Here is a 25,052-nt window from a genome sequence, read left to right on the forward strand (position 1 = left end):
TGTCTTTTCACAGTTGAGTTTTCCAGAGGAAATTTCAACCCAGTGCAGTGTAGGAAAAGGATGAGATAGTGTTGGGATGAAGGTTAGGAGAAGGAAAAGACGGCGCAGGGGTAAGGTGTGTGGTGAGTGATCTTCACCGCCCAGAGGTACCAATAGGAGGTAGAGGGCTGGGGGTGGAGGGTAGGTTGGGTAGATGGAAGGACCGAGAATACTTGAACGGATGGAATTCAAAGCACAAGTCCTGACCGTAATCTGAGATGGTACTTGCTCTCTGCAGACCAGCCAGAACAACAAACCAGATTTCCCAGAGCGCGTCTAAAATGATCCCTCACCAAAGCCACATATCTGAGCTAGATATGCCTGACAGTGGTGCATTTCAAGTATTATTGCCAGTAAAGAGGCACTTTTCCACCTGGCACTGCCATTAGGAAAGGGGCAAAAGGGGGTTTCTGTGTACGGTAGCCACCACAAGGCCCCTTCTTCCAGGTCATCCATCATCCATCTCTTTTGTCTCCTTTCTCTACTTCGGGTGCTCTTGCTGATCTTAATCAAGGGCCTAGGCTTATATAAACTCTGGATTCTTCTCGAAGTGTTGCTGCCGCCCCTAGCTGGAGAAAAGTCCCTTGTGGCAAATAACAGTGGACAACGACCTTGTTTTTCAAGATTGGGAATCCTGAGATGGCCCATGGCAGCATATATCTGGATCGTCTACTCTCATTCAAGAGGTACCTCCTCATTGTGCACACTCAGAGACCGAAGTGCTGACTATCTCAGGATAAAAAGGGGTAAGGGATAAGAGGTTGTAGGCAGGCATGTCTCGTCAAACTGGGTTCTATATTGATCCTCTCCACGCTTCTTCTTCTGGGGCTTGATTCCCATTCCATCCGATGGGCTCCAAATCCGAAGACCAGAACTTGCTGGAAAGAGATCTTGCCCAATAGGTTCTCTGGTTTGCTTACAGGCCACCCTCAATTCTGATCTCTGTGGGCCAGAATCATGTGGTGGTGAGGCGGACAAATAAGGCTTTGCATATGGATGAGCAAAGGCGGTGGCAGAGGTTTTGGGGGGACCACAGGGGGCCACGTGAACCACTTGGCCATGTCATGGGGCACTGGCTACTTGGTGGGTAGGCAAGAGAAGCTGTAAAGGTATGTCCTGGTCTGTCGCAAACTCATGAATTGACTCGTCTCTTTAACATTCTGTTCTCATTTGTCGCCATTGTCGCCAGGGTCATGCAATAGGGGGCTGTGTCTAGACAGCCGGTCATGCTCCCAGCCTTCCCGTTGCTTCAAGAAGCTCTCCACCCTGTCACGTCGACTCAATCCCATGCTCTGAACGTGCTTCCTGCGCAGGTCATTGCTGATCAGGCTGTTCTTCTGGTCACGCATATCGACCAGGTATGTCGAGTTGGTTTCAGCTCTGGTGAGTTGTGCCACACTGCCAATAAGCACAAAGAGCACAACGATGCCAGCAAAGCCACCATTGGATATAAATACGGGTTCCTGCTTCTTGCCGTCTCGCTCATTATACCACCGCTCCCAATCCTCCCATGTGGCATTCATGCTTGGATTTCCAGGCTCCTGTCGCCACATCCGGTCGGCTGCTCGGTAGTTGTTCTGCATATCTGACTGCCCTGCCCAACCAGCCCCATACAGGTCATATAGCCGTCGCCTTTCGGGGTTGCTGAGAATGTCGTTGGCAGCAACAATCAGACGATAGCGCTCGAGTTTTGTGACATGTGGAATGCCATTGTGCAGGGTATGCCATTGGCGATCAGGGTGGTAGAGCTTCACAAGCTCGTAGAACTGAGCTTTGTCGTAAGGGGCACTCTTTGGCAGGTCGAAAATCTCGTAGGGTGTAGGCTCTGAGGAGGTTGGCCATAGGGGGGGCCGTGTATTCGGTGAACTCTTCTTTCTATGGGATGCCCTATATGCATTGTGGTTGTGTCCATAATGGGTTGTGGCGTAGCCTCGGGTGCGTGGCAATGTGCAGCCACCACATGGCGATGGCAGACTGCAGGTTGGACCCCGCAGTTTAGAGGAACATGATGACGTTGCAAAGAAAGGAAGACTAGCAGAGCTGGAGTAGAGATGGCTGCTTGAGCATAATGTAATTGCTGTTTGCTTTAGGAGCATGATAGGTGTCTTGAAGTCATGTTTCTTATATCCAGCTCCGCAATGTTGCTCATGGCGGGCTGTGGGAACAGATAGGTTGTGAAGAGTGAGCAAGTTTGTCACTGCTATCGGCTCCTTGCGGAAAATCAATTCGTCGTCCTTGCACCACCTGGTTTGTCACATTACCTGGTCAGTGCTCGCTACCCTTCAAGCCCCCAAAGGGAGATACCTGCTATTGGCTGCCTTGCCGCGGGGCTGCAAGTCCTGTGGGTCACATGATGCGGCCCTGCCCTTTCTCTTCCCCTGCTCACCTGAAGTCGACTCATCGAGCCGCAACCTACTCGAAACTGTAAAATATCGCCCGAAACTTCAACTCATCCCAACCAGCGAGAGCTAGCGACCTAGAGGTGAAAGACCTTCTGTTGGAAAATCTTATGTGAGCACCTTACTTTTTGCTCACTCAATTACATCAGCAATCCCCCGCAGCAGCTTGATTCGAAACTAACTTGTCGTCCAACCAACCTAGACAAAATCTGCACCCTCTTCTCTCCAAGAAGGAACACGACACAAAACACCACCCAATATTTGAGCTCCTCTAAAGCAAGTCCAATCCAAGAACCAGGAAAGAATCCCTCGACAAAGAAACCCCGTCCGCTTGCCATTCTGGGGATTATGACACCATAACCCCAAGACCTTTCCGCCACTAGATATTCAATCTCAGATTTCGCGCCCGCCAAGTTCCTCTCGACTCTCAAACCTCCCACTAGATTTGGCCACCGCCTCACCTCTCTACGTTGCCAATCAGCATCACCCCCGCCAATATCTGCCTCTAAAATGACAGACAGCCTGGTCGACAAACTGAAGGCATCGACGCTTAGGTTTGGCTGCCCCTCTGCCCTATGCGGCTGAGAGAAGCCCTGCTAACGATTCTAGCGACGGTCCTGATGCCATGGAAGACTGGAAGAACAATCTCAAACTACCTGCCAAAGATACTAGGCATCAGACTGAAGTACACCTGACCCTTGTTTCTCCCTGAGGTTCTGTCTCCTCGACAGCCTGGCTAATAGCAAACTTTGCGCAGGATGTCACGAATACAAAAGGACTGGAGTTCGAGGATTTCAAGTTGAAACGAGATCTGCTAATGGGCATCTTTGAGGCCGGGTTCGAAAAACCGTCTCCGATTCAAGAAGAGAGCATTCCCGTCGCCCTTACCGGTCGAGACATTCTCGCACGTGCCAAGAACGGGACAGGGAAAACCGCCGCCTTCGTCATCCCCACCCTCGAGAAGATCAACCCGAAAGTCTCGAAGGTGCAATGTCTCATCCTGGTCCCCACCAGAGAGCTTGCCATGCAGACCTCCCAAGTCTGCAAAACACTCGGCAAGCACCTCGGGGTTAATGTCATGGTCACAACTGGTGGAACTGGTCTTCGAGACGATATCGTTCGCCTGCAAGACCCGGTGCATATTATCGTCGGGACGCCAGGCAGGATCCTTGATTTGGCAGGGAAGAATGTTGCCGATCTCAGCGAATGCCCCATGTTCATCATGGACGAGGCTGACAAGCTTCTTTCCGCCGAATTCACACCAGTCATCGAACAGCTCTTGCAGTTCCACCCGAAGGACCGTCAGGTGATGCTCTTCTCGGCCACATTCCCCCTCTCAGTCAAGGATTTTTCGGACAAGAACATGGTTAGTCCCTACGAGATCAACCTCATGGACGAGCTCACATTGCGCGGCATCACCCAATACTACGCATTTGTGGAGGAGAAGCAGAAGGTCCACTGCTTGAATACCTTGTTCTCCAAGCTGCAGATCAACCAGTCCATCATTTTCTGCAATTCTACGAACCGGGTCGAGCTCCTGGCGAAGAAGATTACCGAGCTTGGCTACTCTTGTTTCTACAGCCACGCCAAGATGGCACAGCAGGCCCGGAACCGCGTGTTCCACGATTTCCGAAACGGAGTCTGCCGAAACCTGGTCTGTTCCGACTTGCTCACCCGCGGTATCGACATTCAAGCCGTCAACGTTGTCATCAACTTCGACTTCCCCAAGAACGCCGAGACATATCTCCATCGCATTGGCCGGTCAGGGAGATACGGCCACCTAGGCTTGGCGATCAACCTCATTAACTGGGATGACCGTTTCAACCTGTACAACATCGAGAGGGACCTAGGTACTGAAATCCAGCCGATCCCCCAGACCATCGACAAGAGTCTCTACGTCTACGAGAATCCCGAATCGATCCCCCGCCCAATCTCAAACTTCAAGACGTCCACCCAGCAAACTCAGCCCCAGAACCCTCCACAGCAGGGCCTGCCCTCCTCATCACAGCCCAAGCCTACTGCGGCCGGCCAGGGAGACTGGCAGAACCAAAACGCTCGGCCGAATGGGCCCGCCGGCCCTTCAAACAACCAGCCGCGCCAGCAGTACCAAGGTAACCGTGGACAACCCGGTCGCGGAGGCCGCGGCCGTGCCCCTTACCAGGGGCCACAGGGGCAGCAAGGACAACCGGGGCCGCAGGGACCGCAGGGCCAGCGCCAAAATTTTGGTGGCCAACGAGGGAGTCGCAACCAAGTTCAAAATGGCCAGGCCGCTGGGCAGCTTTAACATGCTTCCCCGCTGATGAGTTCGTCGTTTGGGGGCGGTAACGACGGACATACTCATCTTTCCTGTTACCCTCCTCTGTTTCCTTTTTCGTTTTCCTCTACCGTTTGTTCTTCATCATTGTCCGGTGTACTGTACATACCTCTCCTCCCCCCCGATTTCCCAACCTTTCGGGCCTTGGACAACCTCACCCCTCGCCGCGGATACCACCACCCCGGATGCCCACCGCCCTTGGCCTCGGGCTCGTTGCATCTGCCTAATTCTCAACTATACGACTACTTCTCTGGCTGCCCAACATGGTCGGCCTTCTCCCGCCACCTCTCGCCCAAGACTATCATCAGCGCCTAGCCGATTGTACATACCCTCACCATTTGTCAGGCGCTCTCTCCTTCCTCCCCTTTCCATACGATGAGGCGGACTTCTCACTTCTGCATCATCTACATAACCTAGACATGGCATGATAGTCTCAGTGGGGGCTTATCCGAGGGCCGCAGCGGATACCCAGTATTTGCGACTCCCGCAGTTCACCCTCCACCACTCTACATCCTCATCTCTCTACATTTGGCCTGCTTCTGGATCTCGTGGTCACCCACAAGCTCCTGCATGACTACCCTGCTCCGGAAGTTCTGCCGGGGGAAGGGACCACACGACGTATGGCTCTCTCTCTCTCTTTCTCTTTTCTGGTCTCTATCTGAGACTGGGGAATGTTCTGCGTGGGTTTCGAATTACATAAAGGGCGTATATCGGCGTTTTTGGGGATACGATTATCTCGGCGGCGTCTGGCGCATGGGAAGGAAAGACGGTTTCTCTCTCCCGACGGCGTCGGTTGGCCTTCACCCGGATTCCTGGCCAACATGGAGGATGCTGGATGACCGAAAAAGAAGACCTACTGCCTCTGCCACGGGCCACGGTCTTTCGAAACGAGGTGCTTATTGTTGCCCCGGTGGTGGGAGATAGGAGGGATTGCGGTTTTGCCTCGGACTGTAAAGAGAGTCAATCAGGGACGGGTGGGTGGGTGGGTGCATGGATTGAATGGGGCTCTGCTCGGCTTATTTCTTTTTGTTTCCCACGACTCCTGGCCGACTCCTGGCCATCTGTTGGCCGACAACCCAATCATGGAAGGGAAATGGCTCCTCGCAGTCCTCTCCCGCCAGAGAAGCCCCGTTTTGGGGCACTACAACAATCATCAACATCAGGGCGATGCAGCTTGACACATCCAAGCTACAACCGCCCTTTGCTATTTCTACCGCGTGCGGCTCACCAGACAATTCCTTGGCCGCGGCATCAACAGCTGCTTGACCTTCGCGCAACCAACCTCTATGCGACCCGCCAAGCAAAACGATGCCACCAGCAGCATAATGCTGTATAACTCCGACGCAAGATTTCAATCCGACAAGACCTTGCTCTCCATTTACTTGCCAAGATTGAGTTGTCAATATCCACGCCAAAGATTGACGATGCCTAGGGATCGAGGCTTGTCGGAGGGTTGACGGCGTCAACACAACAAAAAACCCCGAAGAAAAAAATATTATACCTTTTTTTTTTTCTTTTTTTTTAAAGGAGGGAAGCGCTGGATGGAAACATTTGCGGATCTCGAACTAGGTCAGGCTTGCCCCTTTTTCGGGTGGCTAAGGGCACGGTGGTCTCGATGTTTTCTCTGAGCAAAGACTAGGACAATTGATGTTGTTCGTTCCCTCCACCTGTGTGTTCCTCCTGTGCGTGTGACATGTGAGAGCAGTGATTTTGCATTCTGGTTTCTGAAGCCGGCTCAACGTGACCTGATAAGATGCTCTATCGTAGCTGAACACCGTGGCAAGGCAATCAGCCACGTCAACCCATCATCTCGTCAAGTCGAGACGCAGGTAGACAAGGGAGGGGAGCAAGGGGACGATTATACGTTTGTTGCCTTTCTATTCCAAACTACCTAACTACACCCCCCAACGCCAACGACCACCAACCCAGGGGGGTCGGTCATCTGGCAACGTCCTTCTCCATCTCCTCCTCCTCCTCCTCCTCCTCCTCCTCCTACTACTACTACTACTACTACTACGAAGATGACATATGCCCACCACCCGCCCGCGCCTCAGCGAACATGATGACGTTGCTGCGGCGTGGGCCTTGGCTTCTTGGTATGCGGCTTCTTGGTGTCGCAGATCGGACACGTCATCTGCGTGCTCGAGATTGCGGCGCCGCACTTCTTGCACGGCACCACCTAGCTGATCTCGGGCTTGGGGTTTGGGGTCATGGTTTCAACGAGGGAGAGGGAAGTGTGTGTGTGTGTGAGCCTTGGTACGAGGGTCGGGTTGGGAGGGTTCTGTGTGTGTGTGTGTGTGTGCTTGGGGAGTGTGCTTGCTTGGGGATTGTGGTGAGACAGGGGGAAAGCCTGCTACCTGCGCCCCCTTTATAGCTGGCTGTTATAGGATGGCGTGGACTTGGAGGTGACGGGATGGGCGACTAGGGGTTCACTGTCACTTGTGATACAGACAAGCGGCTGTGAATTGAAGGACAAGGTAGCTGTGAAGGGGTAGAGGTGACGAGCCTTCTAACACTCTTGCGCAGTGTACATAAATAAATTCCTACCTATTCTATGTAATCTATATAACCTATATAACCCCCTTTTGTGAGCAGAAGACCAACTTCATTGCATTGCCAGTATCATCAGACACATGTCTAACCCCCTCAAGATAGTTAAACAGTAACGACCTAGGTAAGCTCATAATAATCCACAAATACCCAACGGGGGGATATCGGCTGCTTTTTGCAGTGGCTCATGCCTCCCATCCAACGCCAAGTCTATCAGACACCCGAAACACTTCAAGGTATATATACATACATATGTAATACAAGGCAACCGATCCAAATCGATATCCAAAGGGCCCCGCCCCCACCGAGACCGTTAGTACACCCTAGTGATACTCGGTCCAACCCACTGCACGGCCGAGCACGTCCTCTGCCCCCTCCACCGGTCGATGCGCTGCGTCATCCACCCGCTCTTGAAGTTGACCCACTTCTCCTTGGGCTTCGGCGCCGGCTCCTTCGGCGCCTCCTCCCCCTCCTTCGGCTCCGGCTGGGGGATCGGCTCCGGCTCGCGCGGCACGCCGTACCGGACCTGGCGCATGAGCACGCACTCCCCGGCGTCGAGCCCGCGCCAGAGCCACTGCACGCAGTCCTGGCTGGCCTCGCACGCCTTGCCGCACGTCTCGAACGAGTCGACGCGCGCGCCGCCCGGCGGCCCGAAGCGCGCCCAGTCGCCGTTGTCCCAGTTGTCCAGCACGGCCGGCGTGCCCGGGTGGCGGAACTCGTAGAGGTCTCGGTAGAGCAGAGGGGTCTGATAAGGGGCGGCGGCGCATGTTAGCATTATGCATGCACGCGCGGGTCTTGGTCCCGACAACCGGAGTTCGGGAGCAAGATGGCGGGGAAATAGAGGCTTGCCCGGGGGGATCACTTACATCCTTCTGCCTCCTGCTGTGCTCCCACCTCCAGAGCTCCTCCATGTCCTCGGGCCTCGTCTTGTGCAGGGTGATGACGGGCTGGCACCAGTACAGGTCACTGTAGGGGACGCCGTGCATGGGGTGCGGGTTGAACATGGGCCAGTATCCGCTGACGGGGACGCTGACGTTCCACAGCGTCCAGCCCACGACGCTGTCGCCGCAGCACTCGCGGCGCAGCAGGTCCAGCCAGCGCGTCGTCAGCGGCGGGTCCAGGAGCTGGCCCGCGGGTCCGACGTCGCGGGCCAGCAGCCTCTCGACGGCGGCGCGGCTGAGCACGAAGCCCGGCCCGCCGTTGGCGAACCACGTCTTGATCTCGTGGCGCGGCCGAGTCTTGTCGACGCGGCCCGGCGACGGGCTGCCCATGTACAGCGGCGTGGCCGGGTCGAGCGTCGACAGGAAGCGGAACATGCTGTCCCACACAATGTATGTGTCGGTCTCGTAGAAGACGTACCAGTCGCGGCCGGGCCGCATGGTCCACGCGCGCTCGACCATGGGCAGGAACTTGAACCTGTCGAGGATCCAGCCATTGATGGCGGCCGTGGCGGCCTCGTCGACGTCGAGCGTGCCGTTGCGCCGCATGGCCTGCATGGTCAGGTAGTTGTCGAAGTCGGGGTTGTCGACGCGGAACGATGGGGGGAGGTCGGCGAGGATGTCGATGACAGGGCGGCCGAGGATGGTCTCGTCGAGGTCGGAGAAAATGAGCAGGTCCTCGTTGCTGAAGCAGGCCGACGAGCTGTTGAGTTGGGCCTCGATCTTGACCCGCTTCTCGCCGTGGCCCGTCTTCAGCACGGGTTGGATGCGGTTGGTGATGTACGAGGGAAAGGTGTCGCAAAGCTCCTTCGTCGTCGTCTTCTCGTCGACGCTCAGCGATACGGGGGAAAATTGGCTGATGGTCTCGAAAGGGTAGAATTCGGGCACCGGTTTCTCGGCGGGCCCCAGCCAAGGCAGCATACCCCGACCGATCCCATTGTCGCGGAGCTGGGGCGAGGCCCAGAACGCCGCGGCCAGGAGGAAGAAGAGAAGGAGTGGGCCGACGAATAAGGATATCCTGAGGAAGCGCTTGTTCGATAGCATATGCATCACGGGCTTGAAACTAAATGCCATGGGCGATAAATCGTGGGCCACGATCTGTTGATGATGTTACCAAAAGCATATCAGGCAGGTATAAAATTGGCCTTCCGAGTTCCAGATACTTGGTTTGGCTGACCCATGTTCGATACGAGGGGCAGGATGACGCCAAGCCGTGGATGGTTTAGTGGGAATCCTAAGGCGCCACACTCTAATTTCTTCGGGCTTAGTGAAAATATATGCAAGTAACGAATACGGTTGTATCCTCTTATGGGGGCCATTGTATGTCCTATCTTCAGCTTTTGACCGTTAAACTACGGATACAGAACCGAATCGGCAGTGACAAAATGCATGAGCTAGTACGACGCACACGCCTAACAGAGAAGCAGAGTCGAGTTGACAGGCAACCTAAGTGCACATTTGCTTAAGCTGAGAACTTATTTACAACGAACAGAATGCTGCTATATCTTCGACAACTTTTTTTTCCCTGCCGGATCTCTCATTCGTCGCACGCATCATCGTCTCCATCTCCGTCGCCACCCGTCGCCGGCTCGACCAGGGTCCAGTTGGAGCAAAGGATGCGGCCTCCACTGGCATCGTGGATGACAAAGCTGAGGTCGCCGAAGAAGGCAACGTTGCTCGAGTTGAGGGACGTGTACGCATCGTCGAAGCTGGGGCACACCGAATCGTGTCAGCCATCTCAAATGCATCACCACTTGGGGTAGGAGGGAGGGACAACGCCCAGAGCTTCTCACCTCAGCGATGCCTTTGCCTCCTTGATAAGGCCGTGCTTGCCCGAGAGATCGCCAACCTCGCAGGTCTCCGGGTGCGGGGTGTCGCAGTCCGGTACCTGGGTCCGCTCGTACGGGTCCAGGTGGGCGCCGGTGCCAGTGCAGTTACCGTCCGAGGGGACGGCGGCCTGGTGGATGTGGTACTCTGCGCCGGGCAGTATTAGTCCCAAGTCCACGGTCTTCATCCTCAGCTGCTCATATCGGATGTTTCGGTTCCAACATACTGAAAGGCCCCTTGTCCGCCGGCAGACCCTCGATCTCGATCTCAAACGAGACTGGCTTCCCGGCCTCCGAGGACGCCTTGGCCCATCCCTTGATGTCGCCCGCTTCGAGCTTCACCTCGTACGCGGCCGCGGGATTCTCGGTCACTTTGGGGGCATCGCCGAGCTTGCCAGTTGTCCCCTCCTGCGCGACCGCAAGAGCGCAGACCGACAGCCAGGTGAGGAGGGTGGTGGAAGTCAACATCTTGGACGAGTAACAAGGCTTCAAGATAGGTACGATTAGATTGGTGCCCCTTTTCTACGCCCACCGGGAGCTTGAGGTGGGGACCTGCTCAGACTAAATACTTTACGACTCGTCGCCCACGGGCACATCTCTAGATCAGATAATGAAGGCGTGGCAAATGCCAGCCCCCCTCTCGGTTGTTTGCACGCAAATTATCACCACCAATTGCGGTTCACCGGCAGCCCTTGCTAGATTGAATTGTCCAAAGCCCTCCAAACATGACGACACACCGAAGCCCTCCGATAGTACGCGAGCCCGGCCACTTGGGTTAATCTGGGGTAATGAAAAAGAGCCCCAATAGCCTCAATGCCGCAATCGAGATCTGCGCCCCCAAGGCGATTTGCTTCTTCCGGCATCCAGACGTGCGCGCTCCGTGCCTGCCAAGTCAACCGGGTAATTGAGCCCATCATAAGCTCGGAACTCCGGTAAGTACCTTGCAGCCGGCAAGCAATTGCACGGGATGCTTCGGCACCTGGGATTGGTGCCTTGTCAAGGTCAAGACCGAGGGAAGATAGGAAAATGGATATCCTGGCCTTGGTCAGCACCCGTATTCTGGCCGTCAACCATACACCGTACTTCTTGGCTGTTCTGGATAAATGACATGCTTAGCGTGTCTGTCTTGGAGTCCGAGCATCGCTCTGTAAATAGTCGGTAATGCAGGGATACAAATAACACGGCTTAGATAAAATGCATGCTATATAGACAGGTATATAGGTCAACCAGAAGGAATGGCTTTGCAACCCGAATCTCGGCACCGGAAGCCTCTATGATTCGGTGCAGCAGCATGTTTGGATTGCGTCAACTCTAACCGAGGGCTCATAAATTCCCTGCAGGAAGTACAGGTGGATTCATTATACTGCCTTTGCTTGGAGAGAGGATGGGAGGAAAAGAATGCGAGGCGCAGTAGAAGGATCTAAACAAACAGGACTCTCGTCCATCCGTGACAATCTCGACTTTGCAACCGAGATCCCCTCTCACTTCCGTTGGCAACTGGCTGCCTGAGCGGCAATGCCCCTTAAATAGAGACCAAGCAACTAAACAGGCGTTGACGTCTAGTTAACAAACCTTATGCCATCTTCTACAAGTCATTTCAGGGCAAAGTTGGAGTATCGGGATCCTTGAGTCGTCCAAGGTTGGCATGGTGAATCTGCAGTGGCATCGGCGAAGGAGCAAAGGGAGGGAGGGGACTGGGTATTCAGGGGCTAACTCTTGGCGAAGATAATTACTGGATACTTTGCCCATTTACAATTATCTCTACCGTGTCCGTTTCCCACCGCCACATAGGTACATCCATACATTATCCACTTGCCACCTCACCCGCCAGCGTCGTCATATTGTCCCACGGGGAGCTTCGGGGACCTACGCAGTCCACCTCTTCCTCCCCGCCACCCCCTTAGCCCCCTTCTCCGCGTAGAACTCGGCGACCCAAGTCTTCATGTTCTCGACCTCGTCATCGGCGATCTGCTTCACCTCGGGGTTGACGTCCCAGTTCTGCCCGTACAGGTCCGAGCAGTGTACGCCACCGGGTATGACGCGGACCGGCAGCTCGGGCGTGCTCTCGAGCGGGCCGCCCGGACGGAATATCGAGCTGACCGTCGAGTCACGCCACGGGTCGAGCCCGCCGTTGGCGTACATCAGCCGCGTTGTGTTGGTCACCGACCAGCCACCCGTGTACGCGTTCACGTCAGCCGGGGTCTTGCCTTTGGCGATCCCGTACCCGCCCTCGGGGAAGAAGAGCGGGCACTGTGCCTGCCAGTAGGCCTCGTCCACGAGCCGCGAGACGATCGACGGCCGGTCCTTCGGCGCGCCATCCTGCCAGTATCCGAAGCTGCGGAACATGGATTAGCAACTTGCGTATTTGGCAAGGGAGGTGAGGTAAGAGGTGGGGTAACACGGGACGAGGACATACGGTTCGTTGCACAGCATCCACATCCACTGCCGGTTTACCCAATTGTCCAGAGACAGGTCCTTGTATGCTGGGTTTGAGGCGTTCAGGTTGGCAAAACAGCCCGTGCTGAGATCGTCCTGCCACTCGTCATATCCAGCCTCCTTGCAGGCTTAAATGGGGAGGGAGACAACGGTTAGCTCGGGTGAAGAGTTGCTGGGGTTAGAGAGGTTGCGCTTACTGCCTGGAAGGGACACCTCTGTGAACCACTTGGCATATCCCTGGAGAGCCTTGCACTGACCGACTCCCTCCGGCCCGGGAACTTTGTTGGTGGAATTGGGCCAAACATTCTAGTCGAACTAGTCAGCGCCATTCAAAAGCTTGGGTTTGGAGTTGATCTAGCGACAAGTGACATACCTCGATATAATCGCAGAATTGGTAGTACGGAGAGTAGCCAAGGGTTGTGGCGGAATAGAACTGCGTTGACTGCCAGGTCCATGGCCCATTCTCAATTGCACTGAGAGTCATGTCAGTCCGCTTGGTCTCCATAGGTCACCCCGTTTGAGCCACGGCGCCGAAAGTATTCAGCTTGGGCAACTTACGAAGCAAAGTCGGCATCCTCAAGGTCGCTCAGCAGGAACTTGTCCTTCAACTTCTGCTTCTGAGTGTCACTGCCGTGCAACAGGACCTCGTCAATGTAGTCGATAACGGCGGTCAAGTCCTTGGTGCAGTTCTTGGGCGTGGCCTCCAGGACGGGCTGGAAATATTGCCAGAAATCGCCAATGGCCTGCACAACGCCGCTGGTCCCGTGATAGGCCCAGAAGGTGCCGGGGTCGAGCGCGGCGATCCAGCCAGCCAGAGCTCCCGGATATGAGCCGCCAGAGAAGACCCATGGGGCCTGGTCCGGCGTGGTCTTGCCGCTGTCGTCGAAAGGCGCGTCGAAATTCCTGGCAAAGTACGAGTTGTCCTTGATGGAGTTCTCCAGGGTCAGGTACTGCAGGTTCTCGCTGGTCAGGTTCTCGAACGGAGACGACTCTCCCCAGTACCGATGCTCGAGGATGACGACGGCACCGCCCATCTCCTTGGCCATGAGCCCGGCCAGACGCTGGGTTGTCGTGTACGTCTTGTTGAAGTTGGCCCCGCTCTGCTCGCCCGGGTTCACCAAGAAGATGGGTGAGCCAGGGCCATTCCAGAACTGGGTGCCGTACCAGAACCGCTGGGGGAAGGTGCCCAGCTTGGGATTGGAGTGGTCGATGAGCTGGTCGAATGTGCCCCAACCATTGGTGCCGTTGACGCCGAGGGCATTTGTGTCGTCGTCGTCGCTAAACGGACCAACGAGCATGCCAGCGCCGCGGTTGAAGACGGCCGAGGCAATGCCCGAGAGCAGAAGCTCGACTGCGGCGATTGTGTTTAGCCTCATGGTGGTTGGGGATCCGAGTCCAAGTTCACCGACTGATTCAGGGCGAGCGGTCCCTGCCGAGAAGGATGGAGTTCAGTCATGTCGAGGAGGAAGGGCGTCGCACGTCTTTTCTATCAACAGAGAGCGGCGGAGCCCCGCGGTGTAATTTAATCGGTCAACCAAGCACCTTCCCCCGCGTTCAGTGCAAGGCTGCTCGTGATATCCGAGGATTGGGTCCCGAGCCAGATCCAAACCAGGTTGTGCGGGGCACCTTCCGTTTTGCATAGGTGCCGTGGGTCGAAGCTTAGGTAGGATCCCTGGGGGATTACAGGCTGTCCAGTAAGCTGACAGGATCAGAGCCTCCGTCTAAGTCGAGGAGGCAGGTCGTAATGCAACCCAGCCGCAGACCGCGCAGATCGGCAGGGGCGCGGTCCGTCGCCTTCCCTATCGGGCTAGTTTAGTGTTAAGCCGTTACCCCCCGAACACAGTTGCCTGCCCATTATCATCTCGCAACCGAAAGAACGTTATCGCCGAGTACAGTACATGATAATATTGACGCTGAGAATAAAGCGCCCGTAAGGCGTATGGGGTATTTGATGGGGTCCTGCAGTCGATAGGCAGGTTAAGTTTTGTAATCTGGGGATGGGCTCTGTTTCCTTTTTTTTTTTTTTGCATGTCACTCTGACCTTCTAGCATGAGTAAAGTCATTACCGCAGTATATTGTGTTTCGCTTAGAGGTTTTGACTTTATACCGGGCAGTTTCGGGGGCTGCTTTTTCAGCCCATTTGCTTGCCGGCTCACCAGCAGGTAGGAGGCGTTGTGGTCATGTGTGTGTCAGCCTTGCAATTTAAACTGTCTTACCTCTACACAATAATTGACCTAGAAAAGCCCACGCCGCGGGCATTCGACACTGATGCTCATAGGGGATCAGGTAGCACTATCACAAAAGCATTGAGAGTCAAGTCGGGTCCGCAATCTGGTTTCCCATCTGTCATCGTTGATTGGGTAGCTTGAGACCGCGGAGATCAAGGCTGGTTTGTCATGTCTTCGTTTTGTCGGATATCCCTCACGGGAAAAGGAGACTCCTATGCAGATGAAGTGGAGGATAGATCTGCTAATCGAAGGTTCCCAGCCGAAATACAGATGACATCCATCACCCCCAGTTGAGCCGCCGATTCCCGAACCCCTGAATTCCTATTATGTACACTATTTTACGATTACAAAGGAGAGGCCCGATTAGGCGTTAGGCTGGGCCAGGGATAATTTGAGAGCCGCCTATCGGACAAATTCCTTCAAGTCCTTCGTATCCTCAAACCTGACCTTCCCATCCTTGCCGACAGCGGCCACATGGATGGCCACTGGTTGATCGCTCTTCTGCGGCTCCAGCAATTTCTTCGGAGTGGTCGCGAGTTCGACAGCGGCAGGGACGACGCCGGCCTCTGTGTCTGCGATCTCGTTGACATCGTTCCTTGTCAAGACGTCACGAACCCTGACCCCCCTGCTCGACATGACTATCGTCGTCGGGCCCTTGAACTGCAGGAACAGCCTATCGCCCCAGACAGACCTTCGCGCCGTCGTACGCAGCCCGAAGAGCAGGCGCGCGAGGAACTTGTATGTGTCGGTATCACGCATCGCTCTCCAGAACCGCGACAGGCCTTCCGGTACGAGCCGCTCCGCTGCAGAGCGCACCGAGGCCGGCACGGACGGCACCTGCAACCGGAGAGTGTTGCTCTTCAGCCGGAATGGCTGTGGCGGGTTCCGGTTTATCGAGTATGCCACCACGTGTGACGGGTGCAGGACCAACTCCTCCCCCTCGCCAAGCGTGACTTGGTAGGTCTGCCCGGGAGCGGACAGTGCAGCCAGCCCGCGGCCTGTCAGGTGGGTGCTGCCCCAATGCGCCATCGAGAGGCCCCGTTGGACGCGCGGCGAGAGGGATAGTGTGTGGCCTGTCCAGGCGAGTAGCGCATTCCGCTGAGCCACCATCCAGTCGGTCGTGCCGTCAAGGTGTAGGACGGAGAAAGTGGTAGTCGGGGATTTGGTTGCAATTAGGGCGGTGATCGGTGTTGTAGAGCTGACGCGCTGGTAGAGGAAGGGCATGCCAAGGAAGGCTCGGCGCAGGGGAGACAGGATCGAGAGAGTAGATTGCGCCTGGCCAATCCACCTAGCTATTAGCAGTGCGCCCCAGAATATAGCAGTCCACCGGGCAATCCTCACATTTTCAACCTTGCCCGCGACCGACACAAGAGTCCCTCGTCGAGTGTAGAGCTTCTGGGATGCTGACAGAGTAACGGTGAGCAGGGAGTATGGGGAGCCGAGGACTTCGAACCGGGCGTCTACATAAGCTGTTAGTTAACAGCAACGCAGCATTGAACGGATCCTCATACCGGCCGAGTCCCTAGAATCCTCGATGAGAGCTCCAAAGGCATCGCCGCCAACTCTCGGCAACTCGGTAGCGGGGGATGCGCTGATCTGGATCGATCTACATTGCCAGCAGACATAGGACGGCCTCACTGTCCTCATCCCCAGGCCAATGCCCCGCGCCGACCTGACTAGCGGTGATTGCCTGCGCATGGCGAAGGTTGTTGTCGACTTAAAGCTACCGACAAGAATTCGGTCCCAAGAAATTCCATGTCGTAGGCTCGATGGAAGGTCGGGGAGCACAGGCCATGTTAAAAACCAAACCCCACGCAAGCAGGTGCTTGGCGACTCGTTGCTCTGCCAACTAAGACCCACAAGTGTTCTTGGATACCCCCAGCAAACACCAATTTCCAGTCAAGCAACGCACCAAGCAGCCCAAGCTTCTTCGACTGGCCTTGTTTCTCTTGCTGTTTCTGTTGCTGCTATATGCTTGCAAGCCTATATTCCGCCCCATTAATCCATCTCAGCACTGGGCGGAATCTTCACACACCTCGGCACTCGCTGGTCCTGTGCTTTTTATGCCCTGGGAACCCAAACAGCCATAATGTCTGTTCGAGTCGTTGCAAGAATACGGCCCCTTCTCGAGAAAGAGTGGGATAAAGACACCATCGTCACGGTTCAGAGCAGTGAAGAGGGAAAAAAGCCAAACATCGTAAAGATACCCAACCCCAAAAACGAGACGGAAGAGTTCTCCTTCGCCTTCAATGGCGTCTACGACCAGCCTACATCACAGGAGGAGCTATTTACGGCAGAAGGTACAGCTTGCCATCACCAATTCGCTCGGCTGGGTAATGCTAACGGCGCATAGTTGCACCTCACCTAAAGGCTCTCTTCCAAGGTCTCGATGTCACCATATTTGCTTACGGCGTCACTGGCACGGGCAAAACACACACGATGCGAGGGGGGCTCAAGCTGGCGGAACGTGGGGTGATTCCCAGGCTGCTCAGCGGTGTCTTCCGTAGGGGGAAGAAGATCGCCAAAGACACGGGCGGGGAGACGGCGGTCGAGGTCGCGCTTTCGTACTACGAGATCTACAATGACAAGGTCTTTGACCTCCTGGAGCCCCCAGATAAGCGGACGCCTTCCGGGCTGCCGCTACGGGAAAAGGATGGCAAAACAATTGTCGTGGGTCTCTCGGAGCGGTCCTGCCAGGACTTGAAGGACTTTGAGCGGCTGTATATCGAAGCCAACACCAACCGCGTGACGGCCTCGACGAAGCTCAACGCGCACAGCAGCAGGAGCCACGCCATCCTCCGAGTCAAGGTCACCCAGACGACGGGAGACACGGTGCGGGAGAGCACGGCGTCGGCCATCGACCTGGCCGGGTCTGAGGACAACCGGCGTACCGACAACGGCAAGGAGCGGCTCGTCGAGTCGGCGGCCATCAACAAGAGCCTGTTTGTGCTCAGCCAGTGCATCGACGCCATCTCGCGCGGCGACAAGCGCATCCCCTACCGCGAGTCCAAGATGACGCGGATCCTGTCGCTGGGCCAGAACAACGGCATCACCATCATGATCCTCAACCTCGCCCCGATGCGCAGCTACCACCTCGACACCCTCAGCAGCCTCAACGTCAGCTCGCGCGCCAAGCGCATCGAGGTCCGCGAGATCGAGAACGAGGTCGTCTTCAAGCAGGCGCCGAGGGCGGCCAGCTCGTCCATCGGCGGCGCCAGCATCCAGCGCCAGCCCCTGCGGCCCCTCGCCAACGCGCACAACGTGCACACGGGCGCCGCCGCCCTCGCCGCCAGCAGGGCCGCCTCCACCTCGGACAAGCCCATCAAGGCCTTCTCCGTGTACACGGACAGGACAAAGCCGCAGCCGCAGGCGGCGCCCCGCCGATCCAACGCCGCCAAGCGGCCGCTGGACCCGGCAGCTGATTCGCAGGCCGGCGGCGGGCGCGCCTCCAAGCTGGCCAGGCCGACGCACCAGCCCCTGGTCCGCGTCCAGCCGCAGCAGCAGCAGCAGCCGTCCATCTCGGCGGCGCAGATCGAAGCCATGGTCGAGCGCAAGGTAGCCGAGATCCTCGCCTCCCGCACCGCCACCGCGGCCGCGGCCGCCCCTGCCCCTGCGTCTCCCACCCCAGCCCCTCCGACAACCGCGCCCCTCGCAGACTCCGCGTCGTCGATGCAGAGCCAGATAAGCGACGAGGTGCAGCGGCGCCTGGAGGCGCTGGAGCGGCGGATCAACGAGGAGGAGGAGCGCGGCCGGTCCCAGCAGCAGCAGTACAGGTCCGGGGACGGGCGGTCCGACGGCCTGCGGCTCCTGCTGCAGGCGCGGCAGGCCAAGGAGCGCGGCGACGAGGCGGGCGCGCTGGCGCTATACGAGGCGGCGCTGCCGTTCTTCCCGGGGCAGGCGAAGCTGGTGGGGAAGATTGAGAGGCTGAGGGCGAGGGTGGGCGGGGGCGGGCCCGCTGCGGTGGGAAAGAAGACTGCTGCTGCTACTTCGTCGAGTCGGGACGTCGACGATGAAGACGAGTACCGCGACGATGGCGGCGAGGCGGACGTCGATGATGATGATGATGACGTCCCGCGGGCCAGGGTCAAGGCTGGGCGTAAGACACGCAAGACACCCGCCACCGTCTGCTTCGGCGAACTCGGCGCGCCGCCGCCTACCCCGCGCACAAAGAAGCTGCTCGATATCGTCAACTCGCGCGACCTGGCGCTCATCAGGGGCCTGCGCGGGTTCGGGGCCAAGAAGGCACATGACCTCGTCGAGCTGCTCGCGCTTAAGGGCGAGGGTGGTGACGGGTGCGATTGCATTGAGACGCTGGCACAGTTGAGGCTTGTGCCTGGTATGGGGGGTCGCACGGTTGATAGGGCGTATGAGGGGCTGGTGGATGCTCAGGGTGTGTGACGGAGCTGTGTGTGAGTGCTTGGCATTCGTGGTTGGGGGGGCGTTCTGGCATTGCGAGGCGTTGGTGGCGTTTGCGGCGCACGAGGGGTTGAGAGTTGGCTGGTCTGGCGGCTTGCCATGTGCTTGCTGGTCTGAACATAGTGCAAGTGATTGGGGTGACAGTGAGGCCGTCGGGTATTTCCCCCCCGGGGTCAGTCAATTTGACTGTATCATATTGGCCGTAATGGAACAGCCTGGCATTGACACATATTTACAGTCTACCCTGTTGTCGTGGGATGCTTGATGCTGCCAACTGCCCGCGTTGTGTGTTCCCTCATCGTGGATAGGCTGTTCTGGACAGCAGTTCTATGACAGGCAACACGGTGACAGATTATTGAACCAAGTCTAATTTTGTCGCCACAAGGACGATGACCCTGTCTCTGCCCAACCATCTACCCTATCCAAGAAAAAGGCAATGCATTCCCCCGTCCTACCTCGGGGTTTGGCCCTGCTTACCCCCAGCGTCGTTCTGCTTGACGCGCCCCTCGTCCGCCTCACCGAGACTGACAACCCCACCAACCTCCATCTCGGTCCCATCCTCGTTGAAGAGCGTCTCCTGCGCACTCCACAGCTCCGAGTACAAGCCCCCCCGATCGATGAGCTCCTTATGCGTGCCCGTCTCGGCCACGGACCCCTCCCTGAGCACGATGATCAGGTCCGCGTCGTAGATGGTCCTTAGGCGGTGTGCGACAAAGACGCTTGTGCGGCGCTTCTCCTTGAGGATGCTGTTGATCTCGCGCATCAGCGCCTGCTCCGTGTGCGTGTCGAGCGCGCTAGTAGCCTCGTCGAAGAACAGCAAGGGCGGGTCCTTGAGGAGGACGCGCGACACGGCGAGGCGCTGCTTCTCGCCGCCGCTGATCATGAGGCCGCGCTCGCCGACCTTGGTCTGGTAGCCCGCGGGCCAGCTGTCGATGATGTGGTGGATGCGCGCCCGCTGCGCCGCCGCCACGACGCTCTCGGGCCCGGCTGACATGTCGCCGTACCGGATGTTGTGCTCGACCGTGTCGTTGAAGAGCGGCGTGTCCTGCGGCACCACGCCGATCGCCCGCCGCAGGGAGTCGAGCGTCACGGACCGCACGTCCTGGTCGTCGATCAGGATCCGCCCGCCCTGCACGTCGTAGTACCGGAATAGGAGGCGCAGGAGCGTCGACTTGCCGCACCCAGACGGGCCCACGATGGCCACCTTCTTGCCCGCCGGTATCGTCACGCTGAAGTCATGGAGAAGGGGTCGGTCGGGGTGGTACCCGAAGGTGACGTTCTCGAACTTGATCTCGCCACCCCGCGCGAGGGAGAGGGCCTGCGCGTCGGGCCGTTCCTTGATGGCCACGTTGACCTTCTGGAGGTTGAAGAGCGTCTCCATGTCGAGCAGCGACTGGCGCAGCTCCCGGTAGACGGAGCCGAGGAAATTGAGGGGCACCGAGAGCTGGAAGACGAGCTGGTTGATCATGACCAGGTCTCCCACCGTCAGCGAGCCCGAGGCGACGCCTTCCGCGCCGAGATACATCATGGCGGTCAGGGCCGAGGAGAAGATGATGCTCTGCCCGCTATTGAGGAACGCCAGCGAGGTGGCGACCTTGATAGAGCTCTTCTCGTACTGCTGGAGCGCCTTGTCATAGCGTGCCACCTCGAACCTCTCGTTGTTGAAGTACTTTACAGCCTCGTAGTTAATTAGCGAGTCGACCGCCACGGTGGATGCCTTGTTGTCCGCCGCATTGGCCTGCCTCCTAAACTTGGTCCTCCACGCCGTGGTCCATATCGTGAATGCTGTATAGGCCGTCATCGTGAAGGCGGTGATGGCGGCGAACTGCCCGCCGTATTGGTAGGTGAGGATACCGCAGACCATGGTTATCTCCAGTGCCGTTGGCAAGATATGAAACACCATGCTGGTGAGCAAGAAGCTTATGCCCTTGGTGCCGCGATCGATAGCCCTTGTCAAGCCCCCGGTCTGCTTCGACAGGTGGAAGCCCAGATCCAGCCTGAGCAGGTGGTCGAAGACGTTGCACGCAACCTTGCGGATCGCCTTCTGCGCCACGCTCGCGAACACGGCATTCCTCAGCTCCTGGAACAGCGTGGCCGCGATGCGCGTCGCGCCGTATGCGAATATCATGGTGCCCGCCACGGTCGCCGCCGTCCCGCCCATGGCCCCGATATCGACGTTCATGGCGTCGACGATGCTCTTGAAGTAAAACGGCACCTGCACGTTGAGCACCTTGGCGCCCACGAGCAGCGACACGGCCAGGCAGACGCGCAGCTTGGCGTCGAGGCTGTCCTTGGGCCACAGGTACCGCGACATCTCCTTCATGATGGCCCAGTCGGCCTTGCGCTGGTCCTGCGCCGACTTTTCGACGCCCGCGAGGGGGTCACCTGCTTGGGCGCGCGGGGGCGGTGGTACGACCCCTTTGGGGGCTGCGGTCGATATGGAGCTGGGAGGTCCATCTTTCGGCGCTGCGGGACTGGAGGGGCTATCGAGGTCCTGGCGGCGAAGAGGACCCGTCCGAGAGGTGAAGAATATGCGAGAGGCAGTCGCGGTTCGAGGCAGGAACAGGCGGCGGGAAGGATGCTGCGTCCAGGCGCCTCTGGCGCATAGCACCGGCGCTCGAGCGAGACTTTTGAAGATCATAATCGATGGGTCAACCGAGGTGGCATTTTCTCTGGTGCTCGCTGAGGTATTTGCTGGACGGGGTAACCCATGGGACGGCGCCGAACGTCAAGCAGTAGCCAGAAGAGAAGCGTAAGCTAATTGGGGCTGGGAGGTGTCACAATTGTCGTGTCTATCGTGTTTGAGGCACCTCTGTGGGCAGCCGCAAAGCTAACGGAGCTATCGGAGCGATGATGCAATGCGAGGGTTTCTAAGCAAAATATGCCTGAGGTATCAACATTGTCTTGACCCCACCAATGGTTATCGATAGGCACAATTGAGCAATATGAGCTGGAAAGAGTTTCTCCAGCTGTCTAATGCCGGGCTCTACGTGCCTTGGGAGGAACATCTACCCTTATGCCTCTAGCCAGGTCCCGAGATCTTGACCATTTCTGTCAAAAGCCGGATACAAATCCGCGTCAGAGGTATTATATGTATTATATGCACAGTACGGATCCGTACATACATGCAATAATACGAAATGCGTATATGCAGGTCAATGGCTAGCTCGATCCTATTTCGAGCAATTGCGCCGCCAGCAGCGGTTACCGCATTTTCCAGATCTCATATGATCACTCCCCCTTGCTCTCTGCCTTCTGTTCCCTTCACGACGTTGTGTCTCAATTATCTGGTCAAGAATATCTAGGCCGGAGTCTGTCGGGCCCATATCCACCTCTGAACCTATAGGATCCACAGTGGGGCCGTCTCACGGAGCGGGTTCGGGATCGAGAAACATGGATCACTATAATGCCGCGACGTCAGAACCCCCGCCCGCGGTGCCGGACGACACAACCGAAGCCTGCAGCCGCGCAGATTCTGACGAGGACCCGCTTTCGGAGACCGTTACTGATCCGACCCTGGAGCCGGGTCCCCACCTGGAAGATCCGGACGATTCGTCATCTAGAAATGCGCCAAGCAACTTCTCCGTCTCGCTGAGTGTGAGGTTCTATTCTTCTCTAATTCATCTGCCGGCTGCGGTTTACTGATTTGAAATCGCTGATTCTCCCCCTGCAAGGTCGATAATGATACTGATTCTGCCATCGGAGGTGTCGAGCTGCCGTAAGCAAGCCCAAAGAGGGCGACCCTTTCCCTGCAGCATCGATTACTGACATCCTAGCTCAGGTCTTCCAGTGTCTCCGCTTCCTCCAGCGTGTACGAGTTTGTTGAAGAATATGGACGGACCTTCCACAAGTACAAGGAAGGAAGTAGGCAACAGAACTAAATCACGTCAGTACTATAGCAGAATTAACTGACAGGCTGCCAGAATACTTCATGCCAAACGATATAGTGAGTCTAGCAAGGGCAAAGTCTCGCCGCACAGCTAATTCCTCGAACCTCGCAGCCGGAGCAGGAGAGACTAGGTAAGAGATCAATCTCAACAACTTTGTACCCCAACTGGCTAAACGGCGTTTAGACTTGCAACATGCAATAGCCTGTAAGTTATTCGGCAAGCTGGCCCTCGCCCCAGTCGAGAATCCTCGACGCGTCCTTGATATCGGCACTGGTGAGCGTCCCCTTTTGTCCGTGGTCCCGGTCAAGCGCTGCTCACCCCATGTAGGCACCGGCATCTGGGCAATAGAATTCGGTAAGTCGGTCTCCCGTATCAATGAAATCCGTAACGGTCTAGTTTACAACCACCTCAAGCCAACGAGCACCCCGAATCCGACGTTCTAGGAACAGATCTCAGCCCCATCCAACCAGACTAGTAAGGCTTCCTTCCACCCTCCTTCCCACACACAACTCCCCCCCCTTTCCTCATATTCACCCCCCCGCCCACCAGCGTCCCCCCAAACTGCCGCTTCGAGATCGACGACGCCGAAGACGAATGGGTCTTCCCGCACCACTTCGACCTGATCCACGCGCGCTTCATGTGCGGCTCCATCGGCTCCTTCCCGACCACCTTCGAGCGCTGCCTCGCGCACCTCAACCCGGGCGGCTGGGCCGAGTTCCAGGACTACTACGTGCGCATGCAGTGCATCGACGGGTCCCTGCGCGGCACCGCGCTGCAGCGCTGGAACGAGCTGCTGCTCGACGGCGTCGCGCGCTCCGGCCGGAGCGGCCTGGCCGCCGCGCGGTTCCGCGCCCAGATGATCGACGCCGGGTTCGTCGACGTCGTCGAGAGGAAGTTCGCGCTGCCGGGTAACCCCTGGGCTAAGGGGCGGAGGGAGAAGGTGCTTGGGACGATGCAGATGACTAATATCCTGGATGGGCTGCATGGGATATCTATTGGGCTGTTTACGAAGGTGCATGGGATGAGTGTCGAGGAGGTGGAGCTGTTGTTGGATGATGTGAGGAAGGACCTGAGGAATAAGGATATCCATTTTTACTATATAGTGTAAGTGTCTCTTATTCGTGGTGTGTGCCTGGTTACTGATAGATATCCTAGGATGAGCGTTTATGGGAGGAAGCCGGAGTAAGGGAAGGAAGGAATTCGGAATCGGCGTATCTCGTGGTTTATCGTGGGCATGTCCTGCGAGTTTAATAGCGGACTGGGCGCTGACAGATCTAGGTACTTATTCCCGCTTGGCGGGTCGATGCCCAACTCGATGTGCAATCACTCCTGGAAGCTTAGTCGAGATCATGTTTCGAGGTTACGTCGCAGAGACGAGACTATAGCAGAATCTCTGTAGAGGGTATTAGTCTAGGTTATGCTGGCGAACAACCCATCCGTAACACAAGACCGGCCAGGATGCATCTCATGCACGGATTGGTGACACAATCACGGCAGCGCGAACCAAACATGGGAGACAATGTTCCTTGCCTAGCGTTTGTTATATACACTGCCTAACGCGGGCATCCTGCCCTGGCAGACGCCTCTATTTTGGGCTCATGCTGTGCGGCCCCGTGGAGAGACATACTTCTTTCCCTAACCCGCATACGCACGCCGATTCGTGAAAAGTACAAGTCCCCAACAAAACGTGTAACCGTAGCACGGCATGCACATCACAGCGTCAGCCGAGCCACTGCCCTTCCCTTGCCTTCCCTCCCTTTCCTTCCTTCCTTCTCCTCTTCTCCAGGATGCTCGCCCATGCGACGCAGTCCTCTGCACGACGGGACGGAGGGGGGGTAGTAAGCAGGAAAATCCACAGATGCGCCCGGCTTGCTACCCCTCTCCGGCCCCAAAACCCCGAGCCTCAGTTGGTATCCCATCTAGTCGCATTAATCCAAGATATAAGTAAAAAAATAAAAAAAAGAGGTTGCAAAATAGAAGCCGACGCTGAAGAACGACGAGATCCGCGTGATGCCG

General features: G+C 56.9%; 11 protein-coding genes across 11 annotated transcripts; 5 read left to right on the top strand and 6 right to left on the bottom strand.

The window, feature by feature from the left end:
- Nucleotides 1-946: 946 nt before the first annotated feature.
- On the bottom strand, nucleotides 947-2,244 carry QBC33DRAFT_66063 (uncharacterized protein). Its single transcript, XM_060432969.1, has one exon. The coding sequence runs from the start codon at nucleotides 2,133-2,135 to the stop codon at nucleotides 1,206-1,208; it is 930 nt and encodes a 309-aa protein (XP_060283561.1). The 5' UTR covers nucleotides 2,136-2,244; the 3' UTR covers nucleotides 947-1,205.
- A 535-nt stretch (nucleotides 2,245-2,779) lies between these two features.
- On the top strand, nucleotides 2,780-5,022 carry QBC33DRAFT_66095 (ATP-dependent RNA helicase). Its single transcript, XM_060432970.1, has 3 exons — nucleotides 2,780-2,992; nucleotides 3,048-3,123; nucleotides 3,196-5,022. The coding sequence occupies exons 1-3, from the start codon at nucleotides 2,949-2,951 to the stop codon at nucleotides 4,720-4,722; spliced, it is 1,647 nt and encodes a 548-aa protein (XP_060283562.1). The 5' UTR covers nucleotides 2,780-2,948; the 3' UTR covers nucleotides 4,723-5,022.
- QBC33DRAFT_66096 (uncharacterized protein) lies at nucleotides 5,023-5,725 on the top strand. Its single transcript, XM_060432971.1, has one exon. It carries the CDS (start codon nucleotides 5,323-5,325, stop codon nucleotides 5,674-5,676), a length of 354 nt encoding a protein of 117 aa, XP_060283563.1. The 5' UTR covers nucleotides 5,023-5,322; the 3' UTR covers nucleotides 5,677-5,725.
- A 19-nt stretch (nucleotides 5,726-5,744) lies between these two features.
- On the top strand, nucleotides 5,745-6,745 carry QBC33DRAFT_538059 (uncharacterized protein). The gene has a single exon (XM_060427847.1). The coding sequence runs from the start codon at nucleotides 5,752-5,754 to the stop codon at nucleotides 6,016-6,018; it is 267 nt and encodes an 88-aa protein (XP_060283564.1). The 5' UTR covers nucleotides 5,745-5,751; the 3' UTR covers nucleotides 6,019-6,745.
- A 529-nt stretch (nucleotides 6,746-7,274) lies between these two features.
- On the bottom strand, nucleotides 7,275-9,413 carry QBC33DRAFT_538061 (uncharacterized protein). The gene is made up of 2 exons (XM_060427848.1): nucleotides 8,169-9,413; nucleotides 7,275-8,047 (listed from the first exon to the last, which is right to left on the bottom strand). The coding sequence occupies exons 1-2, from the start codon at nucleotides 9,312-9,314 to the stop codon at nucleotides 7,616-7,618; spliced, it is 1,578 nt and encodes a 525-aa protein (XP_060283565.1). The 5' UTR covers nucleotides 9,315-9,413; the 3' UTR covers nucleotides 7,275-7,615.
- A 192-nt stretch (nucleotides 9,414-9,605) lies between these two features.
- QBC33DRAFT_569689 (superoxide dismutase) lies at nucleotides 9,606-10,534 on the bottom strand (the record flags this gene model as incomplete). The annotated part of the gene is made up of 3 exons (XM_060430543.1): nucleotides 9,606-9,949; nucleotides 10,034-10,214; nucleotides 10,294-10,534. The coding sequence occupies 3 exons, from the start codon at nucleotides 10,532-10,534 to the stop codon at nucleotides 9,778-9,780; spliced, it is 594 nt and encodes a 197-aa protein (XP_060283566.1). The 3' UTR covers nucleotides 9,606-9,777.
- A 1,089-nt stretch (nucleotides 10,535-11,623) lies between these two features.
- Nucleotides 11,624-13,947, bottom strand: QBC33DRAFT_538066 (peptidase S28). Its single transcript, XM_060427849.1, has 5 exons — nucleotides 13,061-13,947; nucleotides 12,876-12,975; nucleotides 12,700-12,808; nucleotides 12,483-12,630; nucleotides 11,624-12,401 (listed from the first exon to the last, which is right to left on the bottom strand). The coding sequence occupies exons 1-5, from the start codon at nucleotides 13,876-13,878 to the stop codon at nucleotides 11,933-11,935; spliced, it is 1,644 nt and encodes a 547-aa protein (XP_060283567.1). The 5' UTR covers nucleotides 13,879-13,947; the 3' UTR covers nucleotides 11,624-11,932.
- A 703-nt stretch (nucleotides 13,948-14,650) lies between these two features.
- Nucleotides 14,651-16,487, bottom strand: QBC33DRAFT_538071 (mitochondrial biogenesis AIM24-domain-containing protein). Its single transcript, XM_060427850.1, has 3 exons — nucleotides 16,242-16,487; nucleotides 16,072-16,190; nucleotides 14,651-16,005 (listed from the first exon to the last, which is right to left on the bottom strand). Exons 1-3 carry the CDS (start codon nucleotides 16,426-16,428, stop codon nucleotides 15,133-15,135), a joined length of 1,179 nt encoding a protein of 392 aa, XP_060283568.1. The 5' UTR covers nucleotides 16,429-16,487; the 3' UTR covers nucleotides 14,651-15,132.
- Nucleotides 16,488-16,819: 332 nt separating this feature from the next.
- On the top strand, nucleotides 16,820-19,128 carry QBC33DRAFT_451211 (kinesin-domain-containing protein; the record flags this gene model as incomplete). Its single annotated transcript, XM_060424603.1, has 3 exons — nucleotides 16,820-17,030; nucleotides 17,084-18,344; nucleotides 18,408-19,128. The coding sequence occupies 3 exons, from the start codon at nucleotides 16,820-16,822 to the stop codon at nucleotides 19,126-19,128; spliced, it is 2,193 nt and encodes a 730-aa protein (XP_060283569.1).
- An 87-nt stretch (nucleotides 19,129-19,215) lies between these two features.
- On the bottom strand, nucleotides 19,216-22,034 carry QBC33DRAFT_538078 (iron-sulfur clusters transporter ATM1). The gene has a single exon (XM_060427851.1). The coding sequence runs from the start codon at nucleotides 21,785-21,787 to the stop codon at nucleotides 19,598-19,600; it is 2,190 nt and encodes a 729-aa protein (XP_060283570.1). The 5' UTR covers nucleotides 21,788-22,034; the 3' UTR covers nucleotides 19,216-19,597.
- A 64-nt stretch (nucleotides 22,035-22,098) lies between these two features.
- Nucleotides 22,099-24,567, top strand: QBC33DRAFT_538083 (S-adenosyl-L-methionine-dependent methyltransferase). The gene is made up of 10 exons (XM_060427852.1): nucleotides 22,099-22,743; nucleotides 22,821-22,864; nucleotides 22,928-23,010; nucleotides 23,070-23,092; nucleotides 23,148-23,166; nucleotides 23,220-23,309; nucleotides 23,364-23,390; nucleotides 23,450-23,510; nucleotides 23,586-24,140; nucleotides 24,192-24,567. The coding sequence occupies exons 1-10, from the start codon at nucleotides 22,540-22,542 to the stop codon at nucleotides 24,220-24,222; spliced, it is 1,137 nt and encodes a 378-aa protein (XP_060283571.1). The 5' UTR covers nucleotides 22,099-22,539; the 3' UTR covers nucleotides 24,223-24,567.
- Nucleotides 24,568-25,052: the final 485 nt, after the last annotated feature.

Source organism: Phialemonium atrogriseum (assembly GCF_030411735.1).
Source record: "Phialemonium atrogriseum strain 8032-3 unplaced genomic scaffold QBC33scaffold_12, whole genome shotgun sequence".
NCBI classification, from domain to species: Eukaryota; Fungi; Ascomycota; class Sordariomycetes; order Cephalothecales; family Cephalothecaceae; genus Phialemonium; species Phialemonium atrogriseum.

Coding starts and splice junctions, on each gene's coding strand:
- QBC33DRAFT_538066 (XM_060427849.1), bottom strand. CDS start 13,878: ATGAGGCTAAACACAATCGCCGCAGTCGAGCTTCTGCTCTCGGGCATT. Junction 12,976..13,060: donor GAGGATGCCGACTTTGCTTC/GTAAGTTGCCCA, acceptor CATGACTCTCAG/TGCAATTGAGAATGGGCCAT. Junction 12,809..12,875: donor AATTCTGCGATTATATCGAG/GTATGTCACTTG, acceptor TAGTTCGACTAG/AATGTTTGGCCCAATTCCAC.
- QBC33DRAFT_66095 (XM_060432970.1), top strand. CDS start 2,949: ATGACAGACAGCCTGGTCGACAAACTGAAGGCATCGACGCTTAG. Junction 2,993..3,047: donor CTGAAGGCATCGACGCTTAG/GTTTGGCTGCCC, acceptor TAACGATTCTAG/CGACGGTCCTGATGCCATGG. Junction 3,124..3,195: donor ATACTAGGCATCAGACTGAA/GTACACCTGACC, acceptor AACTTTGCGCAG/GATGTCACGAATACAAAAGG.
- QBC33DRAFT_66063 (XM_060432969.1), bottom strand. CDS start 2,135: ATGCTCCTAAAGCAAACAGCAATTACATTATGCTCAAGCAGCCATCTC.
- QBC33DRAFT_538059 (XM_060427847.1), top strand. CDS start 5,752: ATGGGGCTCTGCTCGGCTTATTTCTTTTTGTTTCCCACGACTCCTGGC.
- QBC33DRAFT_538061 (XM_060427848.1), bottom strand. CDS start 9,314: ATGGCATTTAGTTTCAAGCCCGTGATGCATATGCTATCGAACAAGCGC. Junction 8,048..8,168: donor ACAGCAGGAGGCAGAAGGAT/GTAAGTGATCCC, acceptor GCCCCTTATCAG/ACCCCTCTGCTCTACCGAGA.
- QBC33DRAFT_538078 (XM_060427851.1), bottom strand. CDS start 21,787: ATGATCTTCAAAAGTCTCGCTCGAGCGCCGGTGCTATGCGCCAGAGGC.
- QBC33DRAFT_538083 (XM_060427852.1), top strand. CDS start 22,540: ATGGATCACTATAATGCCGCGACGTCAGAACCCCCGCCCGCGGTGCCG. Junction 23,511..23,585: donor AGCCCCATCCAACCAGACTA/GTAAGGCTTCCT, acceptor CCCGCCCACCAG/CGTCCCCCCAAACTGCCGCT. Junction 24,141..24,191: donor ATCCATTTTTACTATATAGT/GTAAGTGTCTCT, acceptor TAGATATCCTAG/GATGAGCGTTTATGGGAGGA.
- QBC33DRAFT_66096 (XM_060432971.1), top strand. CDS start 5,323: ATGACTACCCTGCTCCGGAAGTTCTGCCGGGGGAAGGGACCACACGAC.
- QBC33DRAFT_538071 (XM_060427850.1), bottom strand. CDS start 16,428: ATGCGCAGGCAATCACCGCTAGTCAGGTCGGCGCGGGGCATTGGCCTG. Junction 16,191..16,241: donor GGATTCTAGGGACTCGGCCG/GTATGAGGATCC, acceptor CAGCTTATGTAG/ACGCCCGGTTCGAAGTCCTC. Junction 16,006..16,071: donor TCGCGGGCAAGGTTGAAAAT/GTGAGGATTGCC, acceptor TGGATTGGCCAG/GCGCAATCTACTCTCTCGAT.